The sequence below is a fragment of the Synchiropus splendidus genome, chromosome 6, assembly GCF_027744825.2.
Source record: "Synchiropus splendidus isolate RoL2022-P1 chromosome 6, RoL_Sspl_1.0, whole genome shotgun sequence".
Classification (NCBI taxonomy): Eukaryota; Metazoa; Chordata; class Actinopteri; order Syngnathiformes; family Callionymidae; genus Synchiropus; species Synchiropus splendidus.
In genome coordinates this window covers 4,833,380-4,856,359 of record NC_071339.1, presented here as the reverse complement: position 1 = coordinate 4,856,359, position 22,980 = coordinate 4,833,380, and the positions used below count along the sequence as shown (strand labels likewise).

The 22,980-nt window shown below is 40.3% G+C and overlaps 1 protein-coding gene across 2 annotated transcripts; it reads right to left on the bottom strand.

The window, feature by feature from the left end:
• Positions 1-188: 188 nt before the first annotated feature.
• Positions 189-15,529, bottom strand: mitfa (melanocyte inducing transcription factor a). 2 transcript variants are annotated; one of them, XM_053868848.1, is made up of 9 exons: positions 15,389-15,529; positions 3,276-3,488; positions 3,112-3,207; positions 2,932-3,034; positions 2,705-2,782; positions 2,413-2,469; positions 2,246-2,321; positions 1,939-2,086; positions 189-1,062 (listed from the first exon to the last, which is right to left on the bottom strand). In XM_053868848.1, the coding sequence occupies exons 1-9, from the start codon at positions 15,401-15,403 to the stop codon at positions 664-666; spliced, it is 1,185 nt and encodes a 394-aa protein (XP_053724823.1). In that variant the 5' UTR covers positions 15,404-15,529; the 3' UTR covers positions 189-663. The 2 variants fall into 2 exon arrangements, with proteins under 2 accessions (XP_053724823.1, XP_053724821.1); XM_053868846.1 differs by lacking the exon at positions 15,389-15,529 and adding an exon at positions 3,837-4,366.
• Between the last annotated feature and the right edge of the window lie 7,451 nt (positions 15,530-22,980).

Genomic DNA, 22,980 nt, shown 5'->3' with positions numbered 1-22,980 from the left:
TCTGAAATGTAATAAACTTTGACAACCTAGACTCTTGCTTTTGCCAGTAACTAGTGTGAACTGCGCGTGTGGTCTGTCATGTTCAGAGTGGAACAGTTCCATCTAGTGGTTAGTTGAAAGATTTCGTCGATGAGGAACATCTCTGTTGGTTTCAGGTTATGTCAGTGATAAATATTTTTCCTATACGTCTCCGTACGAATTCTGATGCAGGGATCGTACCCAATCCACCTTTCAAATCATATGCATGTGGTGTTAATATTACAAGTCTGAAACACTCAATGACAAAAAAACATTTATTTGTATCTATCAGCAGGACAGAAGGTGATCTCATGGAATCAACAGAGGGTTTAGGGAAAGAAAAACATCATAAATAAAAATAAAAATAGTTAAATAATAGTTAAAAATACATTTATTCTTTGGTCATCCTCGGTTGATAATGGAAAAGAGTAATAATAGAATACAAATTCAATTGTAAATGTATGGGTTTGTTTCACTTGCTGTCTCCAAATGTCGTATCACAGAAAGATTTATACACCAGAAATTAAATAGTATGTCATTACTTTTAAAAGCCTTCAATGTAGGTCTGTGACCCAGTTGTGAGTCAGTGAAATGTCTCATGGATGTGATGTCACATGCCGGTTTGGGACGCTGCCCGAGCAAACGCTAACAACCTTGCTTCTTCTCTTCCGAACAAGGATTAGAGCTGGTGTGGCCACTGATGGAGCCATCAGGGGACAGTGAGGAGAGCAGCGGGTCGCTCGGCGAGATCGGTGACAGGGTGTTGTCTCTGACCAGCTCCTTCATTTTGCAGTTCCTGGCGTTGACATATAGTCCAGAGTCTCCACAATCTGAGGGACGCTGGCCAAATGTAATGGTGCCATTGTTAAGGTCAAGGGTGGTGGGAGGGGACATGTCGGGGGCCGAACTGTGGTAGAGATCTGAAGTACAGTCCCCAAGAACGGTGGGCTCCTGTTTGATGGCCCTTGCCATTAACTCTGACGCGCAGACGGAAGGGGAGGACATTGCTGTCAGGCCATGAGCCCTGGCTTGGATCTCTAATTCCTGTTGGAGAAGAGAAATGATTACAACAATAATAACATTATTATTATTGTTATGAAGAGTAATAATAATACCACCAATAGCTAGAAGGAAAAAATTGAAAACAGACTTTTCTTTTACCTGGGCTTTCATGATAAAACGTGAATGACACTGTTGTAATGTATTACTGATGTAAATGCATGTGTGTTTACACAAGTACAACATGTACATGTATACATTTTTTTCACCCCTAAATTGGGGCAAATATTTATGGCTAATTTTCAAAATCATTTCCCAATCTAATTTCTATGAGCTTTGTTCCTACTATTATTATTTTCATTATTTTTGTAAAACGGTTTCGTGCAAGCTCGGTTCCGACGCGTCCAAATATGGACATGGACATAGTAGTTGAACTATTTATCGTTGAAGTATTTCTTAAATATCAGTTGAAACGTCATATGTCGTCACAGACGTCTGCATTTTCATCCCCAAATGAAGCTGAAAATGCGTTGCGGCTATTCGAGCAGCTTGGTTAGCATCGTCCCAAGCGTAAATGCTGCCAACGTGGTCATCGTTTTGAAAACGTTTCGAGCGTTCATCGAAATGTTAGCTACACAACTACGCAAGTGGCGTGTGATGCAAAGAAACCCACGACTGTTAGTTAGTTTCTCGCCCAATTTAAATGACAGTACGTAAATAGTATATACTGTTTTAAGTGACAACGATGTCTCTTTATTTGTTCATACAAATTATTGTGTTCATATTTTGTGTATATTTTTAAGTCTTTATTGTTGTAAAAAATAAAAAAAAACTGTTCATTAAATGCTATTGGTGTGCACTTCACTGTTGTTTGTGTGAAACTTTTGAACTTCTTGTGAAGCTTTCAGCCTTTGGACCAACCTGAATACGCAGCATCAGGTGCCTGTTGGTGTGCTCCAGCTTTCTTTGCCTGCACTCCAGCTCCTTGGTTCTCTGCTGCTCCCTCTGTAGTTTCCTTATATAGTCCACTGAGGCTTTCAGAATAGTGCCCTTATTCCAGCGCATGTCTCTAGGGAAAACAGAATACAAAGGTCTAAAGTCAGCGTCAGCTGATAGACTGACCACAACAGCACAGAGTTGTCTGCTTCCCCTCTGAAGGAGCAACTTGCTATATGCTGCGAGGTCGAGTGCTCACTGAAAATGCACTGATAAGATGGAATGTACTCACGGATCATTCGACTTGGGAATTAAGGTGCCCAACTCTTTAATGCGGTCATTGATGTTGAATCTTCGCCGTCGCTCAACTGCCATAAAGAAATCGAAAACTATATGTTACATACGTCGACCGAGAGAGTTGAAATGACACACCTCATTATTTGTCATTTTCTTACTCACTCAGATTGTGGTTGTCCTTTTTCTGGCGCTCCTTCGCAAGAGCACGGACTTCTGCTTCTACAAGTCAAAACAAACACGTCAGCTCAGGAGTAGTTATAATTTTTGTTCCTATAGAACCACACTTTGAAGTTGACAAAATGTCTGCAATGTAAGTAAATGGATTGAGAAAATCTTCATTTTAATTGTGTGCAATTTAGTAATACACAAAATGATGTGGTGTGCCGCTTAGTTTTGTTTGTGTTCCCTCATGAGCGTAGGAATATTTCAAGTGGAGTTTCTTTGCTTTGCTTACCTACTGGAAAGCCATCTGGCCTTTGATAGTTTTCATACTGGCCACAGGATCCAGGCTTGTCCAGTACTTTCTTCATGCCTGAAGTTACAGTAATTATTTGGTGAATAGTGACTTCACAGTATCTTGTGCATTTCTAAATTGCACACGCTATTCACATTCGGCTTTCATCGCCATATTAAGTATGAAAAGAGTGCAGCTGAAGACAGTGCTGCAACTTTCCTCTTTACCTGTGTATTCCCTTTTTATGTTTGGGGGACAGGAGTTGTTCATGGTGAGGCCTGGGAGTGGAAGTCCTTGATTTCCGTACACTTCGAGAAGGTTCCCTGAAATCTAAAGAGACTCCGTGGTCAACACAACAGGCCTTTTTTTTCTTGTTGGTAGGTTTATTATTTTTGTATTGAAATTACCGGGTTGTTTATTTGGAGTCCTGTATCCATAATCCCAAGCACATCTTCATTGTAGCTGGACTCCAAACTAATGATGTCATCAATGACATCGTCCATCTGCAAGAGAAAAACGGTGTCACACCAAACACGGACACATGGGTTGGATGGCGCTAAATGAGGCTTACTTCTTTTTCACAGTTGGAGGTGAGTGTTAAGAGGGCCATGGGACTATTGGGAGCGCTGCTGCCAGGACCGGGTGGCATGCCGTGATCAGGTGGCTGGCTTGGACACTGGTTGCCGGCTTTGCCACCCAGTGTGGTGGACAGATATTGCCTAACCTGTTGCCTCTGAGCCTGCTGGACGTGGTACTTGGACGGACTCTCAATGTGGGACTGCACCTGGATATCATGAGGTAAAGGACATTATGTCATGCAAAAGCTTTTCAAAATGAAACCCTTAAATCTCAAGGAAAAAGCTTGTCGATACCAGCAGTGGTTCCACACAGTTGCAGCGTCATGTCTTTTTAATTCCTGTCACTGAGTTTAAGCTCGGAAAATAGTTGCGAGTGACAACAAGAAAGCCTTTATGACCAAGTCATAAATTCTTCCGTTATGCAAAGGTGGAGACAAAAAGACAACTTGCTCATAAGGAGTCGTTGACAACTTGAACATATGGAATTTGATCCGAACAACTATGGTGATTTGGTGATCTAACAGAAAGGAGAGCAAAAGCGACGCTGGTCTTACCTGATAGTGGCTGTATTCAAGCATCTCCAGCATGTTCTGCTTTTGTAGCCACTGTACCTACAAGCGCTGTGTAATCCCTTTTGCCTTCCAGTCAGCAAGTTAGCATGTGTAAATGTGAAGAGAGGGGCTAGCCCATCGCCGTTTATCAAGGCTTTTAGCTCATTAGTTATGCAAATTATGAAGCGGAAGGAGGACCGGGGATGACACTCAACTCATCCACCCACTTTGGTGTTTGTCCTGTATGAATTTATTTCTTTATAGAGCCGTTTTGACGTCACCATTTTCATGGAACAAAGACGTCCTTTCATTCACTCGCGAAGAAGGCTGCAAACTGAAGCTTGCTTAAGGCCAACTAAAATTTCAGCTTTAGTTATGCTCAGCCAGTATAAAACATCATTTGTTTTGAGTAGGACGAGCACAATTGACCTTTTGTTCAGCAATACAGACACCAAAATGTATGGTGTGTTTAACAACTCCACCAGTCGTAGAGACAAATTCGGTTTGAAGAGAATTTGTTATGTTGCAAATGAGTTTTAAGATTGTGGCATTAACGTGAAAAGAAACTTTGTAAGACTTACACCATATGTTTTTAATACAGCAGCAACAAAGAATAAAGAATGTTGTATTTTACATCCATTTAACAGTGGCTGGCTACCATTTCCACACCCAGATTATTTATCTGTTTAACATCCCAAGGTCAAGAAAAATCTGAATGGCTTTAAGATGCCTTCATGGCTTCATACAGCAAATGAGCCTACGCTACACATGCACTGCAAAATACAAGCACAAAGAGGAGGAACGGTATCCACCAAATGTTAGTGCTGTAGACCAACAATAGGAACACGAAGAGCATTGCGTGTCCATTCCTTACACACCGGAACCTTGAACATTAGCAACCCACTCCATTCTCTAAATGAACCAATACAGACCACATGGATGTGTCTGAATATCAGTTAAAAGAAATCAAAATGTTCAACATAACGGATCATTATTAGCATCTGTCCTATCTGCAGTGATAGACAGTAGCTTGTCTTAATTTAATTACACCGTGAAAATGATCTTTAAACAATTGATTTCTCTTGGTTGCCATGACAAATCGTCTCCCTATTAACAGGCAGTCACATACTACTGTCCTTACTCTAGCCATGCAAATGTGGGACATTTGTAGATACGTTTCCCTGTCAAGAAAGACCTGCAGTGTTAGCTCAAACAAGCACATTAAGGTGGACTGATGTTGCCCACTGGGTGCCGTTGCTGTTGGGTCCGGCATGTCCTTCATGGGATTTCATATGTCAGACAGGGTAAGACTTCCACACGTCCCATGAATCTGTGACGTCACAATTTATGGAAGTCCATGTGTCGGCAACTGTCCGAAACCTCACCTACCCCCAGTTAAATGGGCACGTGTGACTGTGATTCAAATGTAATACCAGATAATCTCTTTCAGGATATTAGTCGCTACTAGACTGTAACTGAATCTCTCTTGATAACTCAAGACACAAGCTTCAATAAACTTGGCGCCATTGACAGATTGTGACAGCGTAGTAGCTGTTGCTAAAAATGGCTTTGGGGAAAAAAACAAATCCCAATTCATTTAAGACACTGCCACCACAGCTACGGACTATAGCCTTATTTTTAGAGCCCAAAGGTTTGAAGGCACTTCAGGTGAGGAAATAGTTGATGACAAGCAGGTTTTCAGACACTGCTGTTGGCTGAGCTGCTCTTGTACAAGTCATGCTACCAATGAATAGTTTTAATATGGCTATAATTTAGCTATAATAGATATATAATCTATAATAATAATAATATATATATTTGTTCAATGGGCTTGATAGAATGTTTTTAAATTCTGCCACCAAAAAACCCTGCAAGTTCATCGTAACTGCAAAAGTAAAGTTCAGGAATATCGAAACCCTGCTGACTTTGCTAGCCAGACATTCTGCACTGCTTTTGAGTCAAAACATTTTTTTCACCCAAATGAACCCTGTAACACAGTCTTTGACGCAGACACAATCCTATTTAGATCTATTTTCAATTTTGCTTCATGGATCTATGTTGTATCAAAGCCACACCGTCGCCACTGCGCTGTCAGTGTCAGTGTTGCCTTTTGTCTCCTCTACAGCCCTTTGAATGAACGGGGTTTGCAATAGACATTGTGGCTGCGTATTTGTGAAGGTTGTGAGGCCACGTCCCAAAATATGTCTGCAGCACTCCATTGTGTGTGTGAGCTTTCAAACCGATGCGCTTGTTGGCCACATGGAGACAAAGTCAGCTGTATTTCTTTGTCAGTGTTTGCTATTGTTTGATGCATGGTACTGTGTGTTACAGTAGTGAGAAATGTATTCTCATCCAAATAAATCTAGATTGATTTCTCTGTAATGTGTATACATTTTAGTTGTTTACACACACAAAAAAAACACTTTATTTGGCTCTAAAATACGCAATACAAGCTCACAAAAAAGGGTCCCCACAAATTTAAACTAGAAAATCAAACACAAAATGGGAAAAACAGAAAAATAGATACTATTGAGTCCTAGCAGTGGACAAGAAATATTGTATATTAGAGTCCTGAATCTTCCCTTGTCTCCTGCATACTATCTACAATAGTTAGGTCAGCATCATAAATGAGCTGTTTGTGGAACAACAGTGTTTGATGTCTTATCAGTAATCGACAGTGGCGACGGAGGCACATGAGCAAAAAACTTCATCGTGAAAATCTCATCATCGATGTGTGCTATCTATAACTTGAAGGAAAACTATGTATTGCCTGATAAGAACATTGTCATCTACTCGTTCTGCCTCCAATATAGATGACCTTTAGCAATATAATGTGTGCAATGTGCAATGTGACATCTAAACTGCCTTAGACACGTGTTGAGTCTGTTGTGCTGTGAGTTCAGGCTTCTACAAGCTTGTCCTGCTGAGAAGAGCCATGGAGGCACCCGCAGTAAATGGCACTGTCGTCTGACCTGTGGAGAATTGTGCCAGGTAAAGTAGTACTAAACAGCAGTCCAGTTCTACTAAAACATTTTTTTTTTAAAAACCTAAAATATATGTACAAGTTGCTTTCATTTGGAGAGCTTTTCGATGAATGTGCCTGCAGTTTGTGTCATGTATTTTCCCAACATATATGAAGGAACTATCATCAGCTAGTAATGTGCAATAGTTTTTATCGTACCTCGCTCCATGGAAATCAGGGAGAGTCTTGGTTGTTTTAATATTCATGAAAACATATTCTCCCTCTAATGAATTCAAATGTTGTATACTGCATATTGCTTCTTTGAATATGACTACAAATCCATGCACCGTGGTGAGAGCTGTCTTAGGAATAGGAAACTGCTGTGGCTTCTCATCACTTGCGTGTGGATTCCAAGGCAAACAATATTCTTGACATTATAATTTTATGAGCGAAAAGCAGTTCTCAGAACGGTTGTGAACGAATGTTGTCTATAAAAAAAGACAGCGATAAAGGACGACAAGAACACGTCGGCAGTGGAAGTGGCCCCTGGCGTGACAGTCTGGTCAGATATAACAGTGAAAGCATTCTTTGTCTCTTGCCATCAGGGTGATCTGTTCTTCAGCCAAACCTTTTGGTTAAGAGGCAACTATTGACAAAAGAAGTGTTTCATTATCCTGTTAGTCCCCTCTTTATTCCTGGATTCTTTGTGAGACAGAGGCTTATTACCTTCTCAAGAAGACCACATGGGCCATGCTTTAGACTAATGCCTGCAGGACCAAAAACATTTGCGGAGATCGTCGTCATACCATGACCCCTAGAAAGAAATAGATCCATTCATTTCACTTCTTCAACGCCACTCTTTCTTCTCCCTTCACTCCAAAACCACACAAGCCGCCTGGAAGGACACCACTGTGCATCCACTGTGCTAATTTCGGCAGAGTCACAGCAGCAAACTCCTAACGTAAACACAATACAAGCACTGAGGATGAATCACTTCATGAATATCAACCACTTTAATGGCTTTATAACCCAAATCAAACAATTACACATGGCAGCAGAATGAAACTGTGACGTTGAACGTGAGCATCAGAATGAAGTGACTTTCTGACTAAATGACTTTGTGGCATGTTTGTTGGTGCAGTTGGTCTCGTTGACTGCGAGTAGGCAGTCGGGTTCGAAGCTGATAGAAAAGCAGCCGTCACTCAAACACTCATGATCCAAATTGGTTGGATACCACCTTTGAAAGCACAATGCCTTAAACCCTAAGGCGATGGGGCTGAGCAGAAGACCATTCCTGGCAGTTAACAAAGGGAAACAGAATCTACAATTCGAACATACTCACAACAATTGAACAATAGAATATTGTAAAAAAAACTGATTTCTGCTGTGAAATTCAGATTGCAGGGTCAGAATTCAGCATAAACAACATGAAAGCATGGATCTTTTGTCAACGGTCGATGCTGGTGGAAGTGTTATATGTCTGGGGGAATACCAACTGAGAAACGCTTAAACACCGCATTGTACATGAGTACACACCATGTTACGAAGCTTCATGAACCCTTTTCTCTCATAGCCTTCCGAGTCACAAGATCTCAATTCAATGAACCACTTTTTTTTTCTTTAATGTATGAATTTTTCTTGCAAATATATTTACTTGGTGGTATTTTTAGCAGTTGAAACATCATACAACATTCAAATTTACCTGTTGATTCATGGTTGTTCACCTTTGTGAGCCCCAAAAGCTTAATCATTCTCAGTCTCAATTTTTGTGAGTAAATATTAAAGTATTTTAAGTCTTGGTAACTTCAAGCTTCTGCTCTCCTGATGCCCTCAGTAACATGTCATATAGCAAGTGGAGGGGCCACTTTAGAGATAAGGCCCTTTCCGGAGAGAACGAGAGCCTGAGAACAAAGAGACATCTTTCCTCTTTCGTCTGTCTCCCCCGGGTAATGTTTGCTCGAATCTTGCGTCCTTTTCTCAGAAATAGACACAGCCCCAGTGTCGGACTGTGCACGTCTGTTACTGAAGTGTTAAATAAAAAATGCTCAAATTAGAAGACTGGTAAACAGAGATCCCCTTAACTAACTGGCCTTGGTTTCTTGGTCATTTATTGTGATGTTAAACATCCATTTGACACCTTGTACATGCAATGATGTGTGTATTTTTGACTATATCATGTCCTCAGGGACACTGTGTCTCAGGCGCGGGGATGTTTTACTCTTGGGCTCCATTTGCTTCAGACTGTTATCCAAAACACAAGCCTTTTCGCTCATGCTGAAAAAGTTATCAAGACAGCACATGAATGGTTTGTGTTTTCCGCAGAGGCAAAACAGCAGGTGTGCCCCAGTTTTTGCTGAAACTAACTTGTTGTTAACTTGGTTGTTTTTTACCATGTTCTAGAGCTACATGCAAATATCTTGACACATTATCTGTATGCAATTGTGTGGATTGCTGGGCTTCAAAGATTCCACAGGCAGCAAGGAGTTTTTTTGTGTTTCATTTCATTTTCCCTTGTTCGGACTGTTGAACTGTTCCTTGGTCCTTGCCATATTGCTAACCAGGAAACAATCTGTGAATTGCATCGGAGTGTGTCAAACACTTCGCCCCTGTTACACATTGTACGACACAATCTTCTGTCTGACAGGCCTCCACACTAAAATAGCAAAGGGTATGTAATGAGATCTTAGTAAATGATCTGCTGAAAAATGAAAAAGAAAAAGAAGGTTTACAATCTACCACCACTTGGTTTGTCATTGACTTGTTTAACTCGCGACTGCTTAGAACAGTAATGAGTTTAGGGTTTGTTAACTAAGAATTTAAAGACTTCCCCATTCATTTCCGTCACTTCCGGTCACATGACTGACTGCCAATCGGTGATGACATCACGTACGGCTGTTGTGATTAGGTTTTTTAAAGACCTTTGAATGAGTAAATGAAACTTCAATAAAGGAGTCGATGACACTTGAACCTCACATGAAACAGTTATACGAGTCCAAGGCGAGTTGTTTGCCGAGTATATGTCCTACTCCCAAGTCTGTGGCATGTACACGTTCTTGCTTTTATTTGTCAATGCACAAAAATCAGAATCGACTTCTTAATGGGCAATAACGCACTACGGAAAATATGTTCATTAATAGTGAAAAATGTGCATCAAGTATTAAGTGTTTCACCCTTATGGCGTTGATCTGACCTGACCTGATCTCCAACATCTTTTGCATTTGGATCCAACACTGATGAGTGCTACCAGGGGGTCGGGATCAGTTATCGCGAAATACCCCAGACAGATTCCGTAAGGATGAAACGCTCGTTCATTCACGCACATTTTTCACTTTAGATTAAAGAATGTCAAAGCAAAGGTCTTCGCAGAAGGTAGGAGGATTCTGGTTTTTGTGCAATGGCAAATTAAAACAGCAACAGAAACATGAACGGCATCATCGAACCAGGATGTAGAACCGACCAGTGCTTCGGCAAAGAAGGAAGTGCCATGGAATCCTTCATTTGAAGTGCCATGAACTCATTCAAGCGTAATAAAGAATGTGATCGCAACTGCCGGATGTGGCACCCGGCAGCATGGACGCATTTAGTACCTGATCAATATCAAGGCCCTTATAATTTGTCTGATGCAGTTGAGGGGAGCAAAAAATAAGTCCTTCATCTCAAACTTCAAACGACAGATCGTATTGATTAAATATCTAACACTCGTTTTTTTTTTTTTGTGGTTCGTTTTAAGAAGTTGCAACAGAGGCCACCTTTGTTTACAGTATAAAATGGAAAGCATGGTGAGAAACATGAACGTCCACGAGAGCAACAAATAGTTTTGGCTCTTGTTTCGTCTTTCTCCATCATGCATCAGAACCGTGTGACCTCGCTGAATATATGAGCTTCAATATCAGAAACAGACACATAAAATCACGCTGCGATGGCGTCCACAAAAAAAGTACGACTGGTGTACTACTCTGAAAAAGGCTATTGTAGCGCTTCATCATTCTCATCATCCCATTTTTAAACAGGGAAATCACCTCAGGTTGAGTAAGTCCGAAGACAAAAGACTCCTTCTGCTTGCTCCCTGATAACATTCAGACCTTTAAAGTCTACCCTGAAAATCCAAGAGCACAAAATGGTGCATTATTCATCGAAATGTGCCTGAAGTTTAAAATAAAGGTCACTATTAACCACTGATGTCTGCACGTCACTTGAATCTGATCGTTTAAAGGTCGTACCCGTTTTCATAGAGTGAGCAGTAAACATTGGACTCACGGTGGTTTTTATTGGCGTAGATTTTTTGTTGATTACTTTGGACATCGGAGGCTTGCTTTTATTTGACGTCAATATTTAAAAATTTGGCAACTTTTGCAAGTGCAATGTAGCTATTTGTGTTTGACACTCCAATGTGCCATGCATGAAGGCTTTTGTATGTATCCAAGTATATCCATCATAATAATGGCATGATGATGAGCGATGATGTCGAGGGTTTTATAATTCAAAATGAACGGACTACTGCAAGGCTGGGCAGTTAAATTTCCTCAGGTTATATACTGTGACTGATGTGAGCAGCCATCAATCCCAAAGACAGGAAGCAACAAGAAAAGAAAAATGTTGCCACAATGGGAAAACTGTATAAAAAAAAAACGGGTGATGATATATGGTGAAGATATATGCGAAATGTGTTGGTTGGTTGTGTTTCATTTCATTTTTAAATGCATTCCATTTGAACATTCTCAATGTTTCCAATTCTTCTATTTGCAATTCTGATGATTTAAAGGGCCCCGAGCCACACTTTGCCCAGGTCTGGTCTATCGGGACAATTTATTTCCAATTATTTCATTGTAAGAAAGTATGAATGTACTCATTTTAGTGTAAGATTGGTCTTGGTCTTGAGTTCGGTCTCAAGGATACTGGCTTTTGGTTCAGTTTTGTTGTGCTTTTTCACCTCTAAATGTCTTGGTCTCGTCTTTGTTTGATCTCCAAATGCCTCTGTCTTGATATGCGCCAGTCTCGATAATGTCTGAGTCTTGGTTGGTGTGGTCTTGACTACAACACCAGCAAATATCACCAGTCTGTGAGCAGTAACTTGAGAGTAAGTCAGTAACAGTGTATTTGTGTACAGAGCATTAAGGATATGCCATCTGGCTCGGGAGAATAGAGGTTTTTAGGCAGTGAGTGAAACAAATATTTTTAAATGCTTGGAACAGGTCTGGGTGCTGCTGGCTGACACCGTCAAAAGAGACACGGCTCAAGCTCTCAGGTGTAACGCCATTTCATGCTGAGAAGTAGTGAAAGTCAGGCTCTCACTTCTGTCACATATTTGCAGACATATATATATATATATATATATATATATATATATATATTAGGGCTGTCGACGTTAACGCGTTAATCTACGAGATTAATGTGACTGTGATTAACTAATTAAAATAATTTGACGGCGTTAACATAATTTATGTCACTGCGCATGCGCGACTCCTGACACCGAAGCCGGAAACTTTTGGACATCCGGGTCTTGGTTTTGCGTCTAATCTACTGCCGCTAACACCAGATTGGATGCGATGGAGAACGTTGGAAGAGGATGGAACGTTTTTTTTTTTCAAAACGCTGAGTGACGGAACAACAGACCGCTCTGAAGTTGTGTGCTCAATGTGTAAGTCTGAGTTCCGCTACCACCGTAGTACGTCCACGCTACGATATCATTCGAAAGCGAAACACCCAACGGAAAGCACCGCATCTTCTGCCAGCCGCCGGACAACGCTCCCCGAGTACAGTCGGTCAATCTCCAAACCTGTGAAAGAAAAAATCACGAATGCTTTGGCGGTTTGGGTTGCCGCGATTGTCGGCCAGTTAACATTGTGGAGGATGCTGATCTACCCTGCGCTGCTCACATTTTGCAACGGACAGTCACCGTCGCCCTAAAAGACTGCGGTTTTGAAAACGTCCTCGCTAAAAGTCGGAAAATAGTTGGACATTTCAAACACAGCCCATCAAATGCTCGTGATTTAAGAGCACAACAGACTGCACACGGACAGCAGGTTTCACTGTCAGGCCACACTGTCCAAAAGAAAAGAGCAGCATTGACTCCAGAAGATGTAAATAAGCTTGTGTGTCTCAGTAACTGGCTGCAAGAGAAGCAAAGTTAAGCCTAATTCAGTGAAGAAAGCAAAAGAGATTTTCCTAGTTTAAAGTGTTAAAGTTAAAGTGTTTTTGCACTATACCAATAACAATGTGAATGTTTAAGTTCATTTTGGGCACTTGATATACTGTTAGGTCACTTTATGGTCTTTTTGTGGCAATATAGTTGTTCATTGTTTGAGATACCAGTGGATGTGTTGTGATGGGTAAGCTGCGTCATTTCATAGAAGAAGCAGATTTGTCTGTTCTTGGTTTTCTTTAGTTTTATTTATTTATTTATTCAATTTTATTTTGATGTTTTTTGGCCATAGCATTGGTTTGTAAGCTAACAGCCCTTGTGATTTGTATTTGCCCTAATAAAAGAAAACTAAATAAAAAAAATTACAAATTACTTGACTGGTTTACTAATCTCTTTCAATCTACATATCTTAATAGTTTTGTGTTTGCCTGAATACACAGACTTTCAACCTTTAATCGCGATTAATCGCGATTAATTAATTAAGGAAAATGAGATTAATTAGTTAATTTTTTTTAATCTATTGACAGCCCTAATATATATATATATATATATATATATATATATATATATATATATATATATATATATATGTATATGTATATATATATATATATATATATATATATATATATATATATATATATATATATATATATATATATGAAACTTTACCTTTGCCTTACCTTACATTTCAGTGAGGAGAACATGAAGATGACAGTCAGGGTTCAGTGTTTGAGGATATCTGCCTTTTTTTTTTGTTAATCCTTTCTGTGCTCTCCCACTTAATTCTCACCGGGGTTAGAGGTAAGGCTGCTAATTAAGCCCTCCACCCATCCATTTTGGAATCACCTCATCTGAGCTTTATGTTTTCACCGACACGGTCCAGCAGTTCTCAGTGGAACCTCTAAGCTAATTTTACTGAGCGTGCGTTGGCTTTTGGGGGGTGCCTTTGGTAATCCACAGTGAGGTTTGACTAGTCTGTCAGAGCGTGTTTGTCTGGAAGAGTGGGATTTCTCACTGCTCTCTGACCAAACACTCCGACACAAGCGCATCGGATCTCAGTCGTAAAAGCTTGCGCACCTTCGTCATGAGTTACAGGCAGTTAAAGAGTTTGCATCCGCATGAGACTGGACGCTCACGTGTTGATATTTCAGTGTGGTTAATGCCAGAATAACAGGGACCAAATGTTGCTTCTCTTTTGATAAGCTTTTTAAATGACAAAAACGTCAATGTCACAGTGTTTCTCTATTACTCATGACTCCACAGGAATGAACACAACTGCGTCTCATTCACCCAGCAGGACACACTGGTCTAAGTTCAGTTGCACGCGCATTTGTGATAAATTTGTTTGACTCAAGCTGAGCTCATGGATAAACCTCTTACTGGTCGATCAAGCATCTGACAGTTGCCATTCTCTTTCACAACATGGATAAACTGCACTGAAGGTGATCATGCTATTGTTTATGACAAGGTGACCACATCTACTGTATTTGCTGCAAACCAAGACTCTGTTTTCTTTTCAGCTCCATTCAGTCATAGCAGCCGTCCATTCCATTGGATTTGTCAGTGTAGTGGAGCAAACAGGATTAGCTGTGATGAATGCCCAATGTCTGGAAGCAGGAATTCTGTCCAGAAGTAATCTGCCTACAGATTTAACACAGGCAGCTTTGAAAGGACTGTTCTAATTTCTCCAGTTTTCCACTCAGGTTCGTCCAGTCTGGCGTCTTATCCAGCCGTTCAATAATAATTTTGAAGCTTTCTAAATCGATAAATATGTTGGAAGTCAGCTGAGGTCACTACAATTTGTCATGGCCTCAGTTATTGTAACTATTTGAAACAACAGATAAAATCATTTCTGCTATCTTAACTACATCTCTCGATGAGGTCATTTAACTAAGCGACAGGAAACACATTGGTTCTAGTGAGCAAACACCTCTTAACCTCCTGAGACCTCAGCGTGTGTTGAGTTTTGTTTTTTTGCAATTTGGGATGGGAGTTATCTAGAAAGATAACTATAACTGAACCTTGCAAACTATGCAAGATCCCCGTGTCACATGAAGCTGCTGTTGCTGCACAAGTCCTCTGTGTATGTATGCGCTAACATTCCATCCATCTTTTTCCTCACTGAAATGGCTGGTGGTTCGCCACTATGAGATGCACACAACGTCCCTGAATATTGCAAATAGATCACAGTTGAGAAAACAAAGTACAATGGTGCTTCACAGCAAAAATGTAATGACCACACATGTGGACGTTTTTGCTATTTGTTTACATGAAGACTTGTTTTGTGTCCCATTAATATCCATAGTAAGTGGTTATAGTTGATATATGATGCAACTCGGGAGAATTTACTTGCACCCCTGATCAATAAATAGATTGAAAATATGGCTGTTTAGCCAGGTGCCCCACGTTACTGACTGTACGTACAGTGCGGAAGGCAGGTGTTCTTACCTTGAGGATTTCCATGAGTGGTCAGAACAGGTGAGCTGTCGAGAGTCGAGCCATAGATGGTTGAACTTAGATTTTCCCAGTCCCCCGTGCTCTTGACCCTGGTGAGGAAAAAGAAATTCCTGGCAAAGCTGGACTAGTGACGTCAAATCCAGGGGAGCGCTGAGGTTCCCAGCCCACCCAAAGTGGGCAAGAGAAGCAAAGCGCGCAGAGACTTAGTAACCTGCTCGTGTGTTCATCCCCTGCCTGTTGCATTTTTGGTAGGCAACCTCATTAGGTGATCAGGGATGGGCATTGTTGTAGAGCACAATTTAGCGATTGGTGAGGAAAAAGCCTGGAATTCTTTCACAGAGAATAGGATATTGTTCTGTGAGAGAAGAGGAAAAAGTGCAGTGTTGGCCAATCCCCAAAAAATTCTAGATAACCGGCATAGTAGATAGCAATGAATAAAGTGATTATATCTGTGAATAAAGTGATATCTACATAGATTATGTCTATATACATATATAGAGATATAATCTATATAGATATAACCTCACTCTCGAAATATATATGTGTATATATATATATCATATATAAATATATATGTATATATATGTATATATATAGAGAGAGAGCGAGAGATTATATCTATATAGATTATGTGTATATACATATATAGAGATATAATTTATATAGATATAATCTCTCTCTATATATGTGTATATATATACATATATGTAGATATATATATATATATATATATAGAGAGAGAGAGAGAGATTATATCTATATAGATTATGACTATATACATATATAGAGATATAATCTATATATAATCTATATAGATACAATCTCTCTCTCTTTCTCTATATATATATATACATATATGCATATATATATATTATCTATGTATTTATATATATATATACATATATGTATATATATATTATCTATATCTATATATATATATATATATATATATATATATATATATATATATATATATATATAATCTATGTATTTGTCTTGACCAGCATTCATAACAATATGCTGAATGCTAGAGTTCTAAATGTTAGAGCCATTCATAATTCAACAATGGAAGGGTGATCAACAGTGCAGAGCAAGCTGCAGTTGGGATGCCTTTGCCCAAACCCTGTTCACTGAGGCGCAAATAATGCCTGCCTGAAGTACCTTAGCCACCTTTGCGTTTGATGTTCCAAAGTGTGATGAATACTGACAAACTTGTGTGAAGTACAGACTGACAAATGATCTGCCTGGATATGGAGATTCCATGCGCTCAGGTCAGCGCTTCACTCATTTCCAAAAGGCAACTATCAAGCCGAGTCTCACCTTTCTCTTTCAAGCCTCAGCATATGTGAGCTGACAGCCCCGGCACATCCCAAACCAAGATGGATCATTTTAGTGCACACGCTGTCAGGATGAGGCATTCCACGCCAAAATGATCCTTTTGATAAAAGCGCTTCAAATACTTCTGGCCACTGCAGCTGTTTGATAATCGCACTAATTAGGCTCGCATGTCAAATTCGACTTGGGTCTGAGGCGGCGCTCCGACATCTGCATTTTCAGCACAGTGGTCATTGATGACTTTTGTTCTTTTCTTTTCATTCGTTCTTTTCCTTGCTTCTTGTAAAGGAAAAAAAAATCTCCTTAATGTTTCGAACCCTTTTGTTCTCCATCGACCAAGGTTCTGTACAATGGGTAATAATCGGATTTAAAGGAGAACATTAGCGCTGATGTCCCATATCCAGCTGACCACAGAGCATTGGTCACAGCCTCGGACCATGACAGGAACTGTAAAGCCAAATTTAAACCCTTTAGTCGGAGTCTCTGACGCAAATCCGTTGTCCCTCCTTGGTTCATGTCTCGGCATTATTGTATGCCCTTAATAGTCTCCAGCACTGTACATAATTACTGTACACTGTAAACATTTTTCTCTTTACGGTTGCGTCATCTCTCCCATTAAAATGGTTTTTGAATGGTGACAAAGTGAAGCTTTGACAGGGATACCTATCCAGCCATGGATGAACAACTACAGCAGCCATGTTAAATCTGTCTTGATCCAGGAAAGCGGAAAATAAAGTTAACTTTATACAGAGGAGAAAAAAAATAAACAGCGGAAATAACTGTTAAGAATCATGATGTGGAGCTAACTAGCATAGATACAATTCTGTACATGTTCATGAATACTGTCAGTGTGATCAGAAAAATACATAAATCCATGTTCAGACCCAACGGATAAAGTAGTCTCAACAGTGGCGTGTCCCAGAAGGGATCAACTCTGGTCAACACTGTGTCGTCTCTATTCAGGTTTGTGTGGAGACATTCATCAAGATTTATGGTCCACATTTGGATCTGGATGTTTCATATAATCTGTTTGCAGAAGTCTTCTAGATTAACAATTACCTCACTATTTTAACTACAGTGGTGCCTCGGGTATCGAACCTGTCAGAATTCAAACAAAAATTTTGAGATTTTTTTGCTTCGGATTTTGAATGAAAATCCAGAACTCGAACGCCCCTGAAAAAAGCTGGAAAAAACATAACGTGCGCAGACCGATCAGCTGACCCACGACGCGCTTTGTTATTGTGTATAACGCAGCCTCTGTATGCAGACGTGTCCTGTTAGCTACATTTACTGACTGTTTTTTCTTCATATTGAGGTGTAAAACCTTTCCTGTCTCCACACTGGACCGTGGTAGAGTGTCACAGGGGAGGTGCTCGCTCTCCACACCTCCACTCCAGGGTTTGATGTCCTGTTGTGGGCTGGAGCTGGGACAGGGATGAGGCGAGTCTGGGACAGAGCGTGACTTGGTTTATGACTTTGTCACAGCCAAACTGCACAGAAGCGCACATTCAGAGCTGGACACGCACCGGGCACCTCTTCACTTCTGGAGAGACGTCACTCACTCGGCAACCCCTCCCACATGCAGCGGCCACACACATAGAGGAACAGCGCACCTGCAGCAGACACTCTACATTCACTCCTACAAAAGCCTAGTTTAAGGCTTGGAACACATTATTTCTTTTTCCATTCATTGTAATGGGAAAAAAATCGCTTCACGAACGGCCTTCTGGAACGGATTGTGGTCGAGAACCGAGGTACCACTGTACTACTATCATAGTTTATCGATCGTATAAGAACGTTAAAAGCCCATCTTTGTTTTAAGACAGTTTTCATTGAGCTTGTCCCTTGTCATAGCATGATTGTCGATGACGTGCCGCCTCCTGTGCTAAGGCAGTCCACCAGACAATGTATTTTTGTAAGTGCACTGCATTTTCTGTGAAGTTCTTATTGAAGTTCTCAATAAGAACGATTGAGTTCAATCCCATTGTGTTTTTTTTTTCAGAGCTGAATGAAGACCTGATGAATTATCTGGGGTCAAGCATCATACACATGACTTAGTTGATTTTCCATGCTTCCACTGATAAGCCAGAACACACATGTTGCAGCCTAGTGATCCCTTTGACCTGCTGCTAATAGTGTCAGTCGTGTCATTTAAACCAGAAGCTCATTTGAAGACTCATCGAAACGCAGACACAGCGAGGGTTCCAGTGACATGTTAGATGACAACGTGGGAGTACAGTCATAGTACCCATGTGTGCACAGCTGTGCTTACTAACAGCTTGCCTGTACAGTACCCTCAGAACGAGCTAAATAAAGACAGAATTCATTGGTGCAGAGGCGTGTGAAAAGCATACAGTATTCACTTGATTTATCTGAATTTCCTCCGCCCCAAATACCTACATATTCATTGCCGTGAAAGTACGAACTGACACACCTTATTTTGCCCCCTTCAGTGATGCAAACCATTCTGGCTTGTCTTGATAAATCACATTTTAGGAGTGTACAAAGGCATTTCTTTACATGTGAAGTGTTTCTCAATCTGCCCCTTAAATGGGAGAGGGACAATATTTGAACAGACAGTCACGATTTTCTGGTTAGCATTCAATAGAAATGAAATGCAGGGAAACGTTGTGCATGTGTCGCCCAGATGCACATTTGATGTGTTTCCAATTGTTCAGATGTGGAAGTGTTTCAGCAGTCATGCATGAAATAGTCATAAAAGAGAATCACTTGATAATACAAATATCAAAGGAGTTAATAACTTACTGTTCAGCAGTCGCTTGACAGAAATCCAAAAGGAAAGGTTTTATATATCTACAGAGGTTTGTGCTGTGCTTTTAAATGGTGTCCACGCTTCCGATGTGTGAAGTGGAAGTGAATCAATGCCGAGTTTATGTGATGACAAATAGTTCCCAATGCATTCTGTGGGTGGCAATAAGGAAGGAAGAACTCCAGTGTTGAAGAGATGACAAATATCTTTATCTTTCCATATATATATATATATATATATATATATATATATATATATATATATATATATATATATATATATATATATATATATATATATATATATATATATATATATATATATATATATACATATATAAGTGTGTTATCTAAGGTCTTTGAAAAAAATGTAATTCTTTGACTCTTTTTTTTTTTTTTTTTTGCGGCGACAAAAATTGGGAACCACTGACTATGATTCAGCAATGTGTGTGTGATTCAGCAATTTCCAAACTAAAACTGCTGTAAATTGATGTTTGCCTTTGAAGGCTGTTGCATCACCTTCCTCTCTTTGCGTGAGTCGCACAGCTCAAAATAGTTCCACAGAGCGTTAGCCGCATTTTGCATCCCAAGTGTTTGCTAAAAGGTGGGACTCTCCATGTCAATGTGCCTCTGTTCCACAACTGAATGGAGCGTAAAATGGATTTCTCCAGTGGCTAAGTCAGGATGTATCTTCCAACCAAGCCATTTGTGTAACATGAACTCAGGAAGTCCTGTGTCCTATGGGATTCACCCTTTGCAATCAGTTATTGAGGTTTTTTGTGTGGCTTTTTTTGTTATTGTTGGTGTTTTCCGTCCAACTGGGCCTTAAAGAGATTAATGTCAATTAATGTCTTACAGACAGAAATAATGAATTGATGCAAATAACAGGTAGATTGCGTATATACACTCTTTGTAACATAAACTCCAGGTGCATTACATCATACAATGTGATGTCATAACCAAAACATCCACAATGAAGGAGACTCTGTGAGATTGCACTGATGGACAGACAATCTACATGTAAAAAAACAGGGTCAAAGTACCAAAAAATATTCTTCTGTGTGGTGGACGTGGCAAAGACTTTGCTCATCACAGCAACACAGGAGGACTTCCACCAGATGGCTACGCTTATGTGTACACATTTGAAGTGCATATGTGGCCCATTTGAAACATCATCATCATGCATCCAATCCTGATGTGTGTTTCTGTTACCGACTGATATTAGGAGTATGAGGAAACATCAAGCATTTTCCCTCCTTAACAAACAATGCATGTTTTGTTGAACTGGCTATAGCATGGGTGGCCCAGCAGTCAGAGGCTAAGAGCCCCATTGTTTTATTGTGTTGCTGAAAAGAGCCACATCCAACAAATATGTAAGGCTCACCTGAACAGCTGCTCACGTGACTTAGCGGCAGTATGGCAGTTACAGCACATCCCTCTGTGTCACAAGGTTGCTGGTTCACATCCGGCGTAGGTCTCTTCCGCATGTATTTTTAAAATTCATTCATTTTACCGTGATCAGCTTCGAAATATCAAGCGGTGTAGATAAAAATGTGTGCACCATTTATTTTACTTACGTATATTTTTTGGCTCATGCCACCGATGACGTCGCCCCGGCCTCTAAATGTGAGCGACACTGCAGACTGATCTTCTCTCCCCTGAATTAAACAGACTTCACCGACGATCGACAATGAATAATATGTGAAACACAAGCCATACCTTTAGTTGATAAAGAGCCGGCATGTGGCTCGGGAGCCACAGGTGGGACAGGCATGGGCTATCGCATCTCACATACAACTCACCTAAATGGCCATTTGTGATGCTGATGCAGTCAGTGTTTAATAGATCCTGCTGATCCTATTGTGACTGTAAAGAAGCTGGACATCACTCATCATATCTCACTGAATGAAATAGTCTGCTATGTCAGGTTTTTATCTATTTATTTTTTACTTTGAGGGACTCGAGACCCACAACTCCAAAATGAACAGTAAGAGTACTGTTCTCCATGACATCTTCATTTCTAATGGCTAAACATAGTGCTCTTCCATGTGTTCAGCTTCCAGTTTTGCTCACATTATCACACATTGGTCCGAAGAAGGCTGTCTGGCAGCTGCGTGAGACCGGAGATCAGTGGCATGCGCTGTGTTTTGGACTGTCTGGGTCATATCGTCGTGCACATCTGACTTCAAAGCTTCCAAAAAGAGGAGCGAGCAGAGAAGAGATTTCTTCTTGTTTGGCTGTGTGTTGCACTGCCACTGTTTAAAAAAACATTCTGTCCCAGCACTGATCGAGAAAGTCGTCCTCCAAGCCATAAATCCCACTTGACGTCACGACAAGCTGAAAACACATCATGCAACAAGGAAGCGCACAGAGGATGATGGTGATTTTGTGCATTTTTTTAATGTAAAAATCCCAAAAGAAACAGCATAACATAACGACTGGAACATGATGCATAGCTAAAGTGCACGTACCCCACCCTCATATGTGAAGAAATGGACCTTGTGAGGACAGCATTTTTATTGCCATCAAATCAGCAAATGTCAAAACAACCCCCTGTGCTTCCTTTTTTGGCCACAAATAATGAGCATGTTTATCCTTGGTGGGGTCCAATTGGAAAGCAAAAAAGCCAGAGGATGGTTATGCGTGTGGCCACCTTTACTCAGCTCTAGCAGCCTCCCCTTAACCTTGTCTTTGTCATTGTCATGCCTCACTAAAGCAGACATAAATCAGAGTTTTCCACAGTTGAACAAGCAGGATATGCTCAGTCCCTTGCTTGACATGTTTGTTTGCTTACGTGGTGTTTGCAGTGTCGACTTGAAAGAAAAAAGCTGAATTTGTCATTTTGTCACCTCCTTGCTCCAGGGCAACCTGATAAAATGCTGCCAAGGCTAATGAGATTAAGCATTTTCCTCGTCCACTTCACAGCTCCAACCCAATTCCAGCCTTCCAAAAATGGATCGGACAAGGTTGGTTAGCAGGGGAGCCAAAGTCTTGGGGACTGATGACTGTTCAATCGTCCATTTACCACACAAACCAATTATCAATTCTTATGCCTTTATTAAAAAGTGGATTTCAGGCTCGGTTTTTCCCTGAAATCCGCTTTTTAACGTGAACCACGTGACATGTCGTGGAAAGCTTGGTCATTCATATTTTGCATGCAACAGCAATGATTATTTATAGCGGTGATATTCTTTTTAGCGTACTACATGGCAAGATTTCTTTTGCGATTATCACGTCAGCTATGTTCCTCTGTCTGCCCACTTCAACTCCCGATGACTCTCAAGACTTGAGCGTGGTATCAGAGGCTTTATCTCCGTCTCTGAGAACAGTGAATGATTGTCTGTTTTTTTGTTTTTTTTTCTTTTTCATTGCTGCACTGTAAAATTAACGTTTTGTTTAAACAAGTTCTTTATGAGTTTCTGTCTTGCAGGTTTTATTTTTTTCATAGCATTTGTTGGCTAAGCTTTAAATACAGTTGT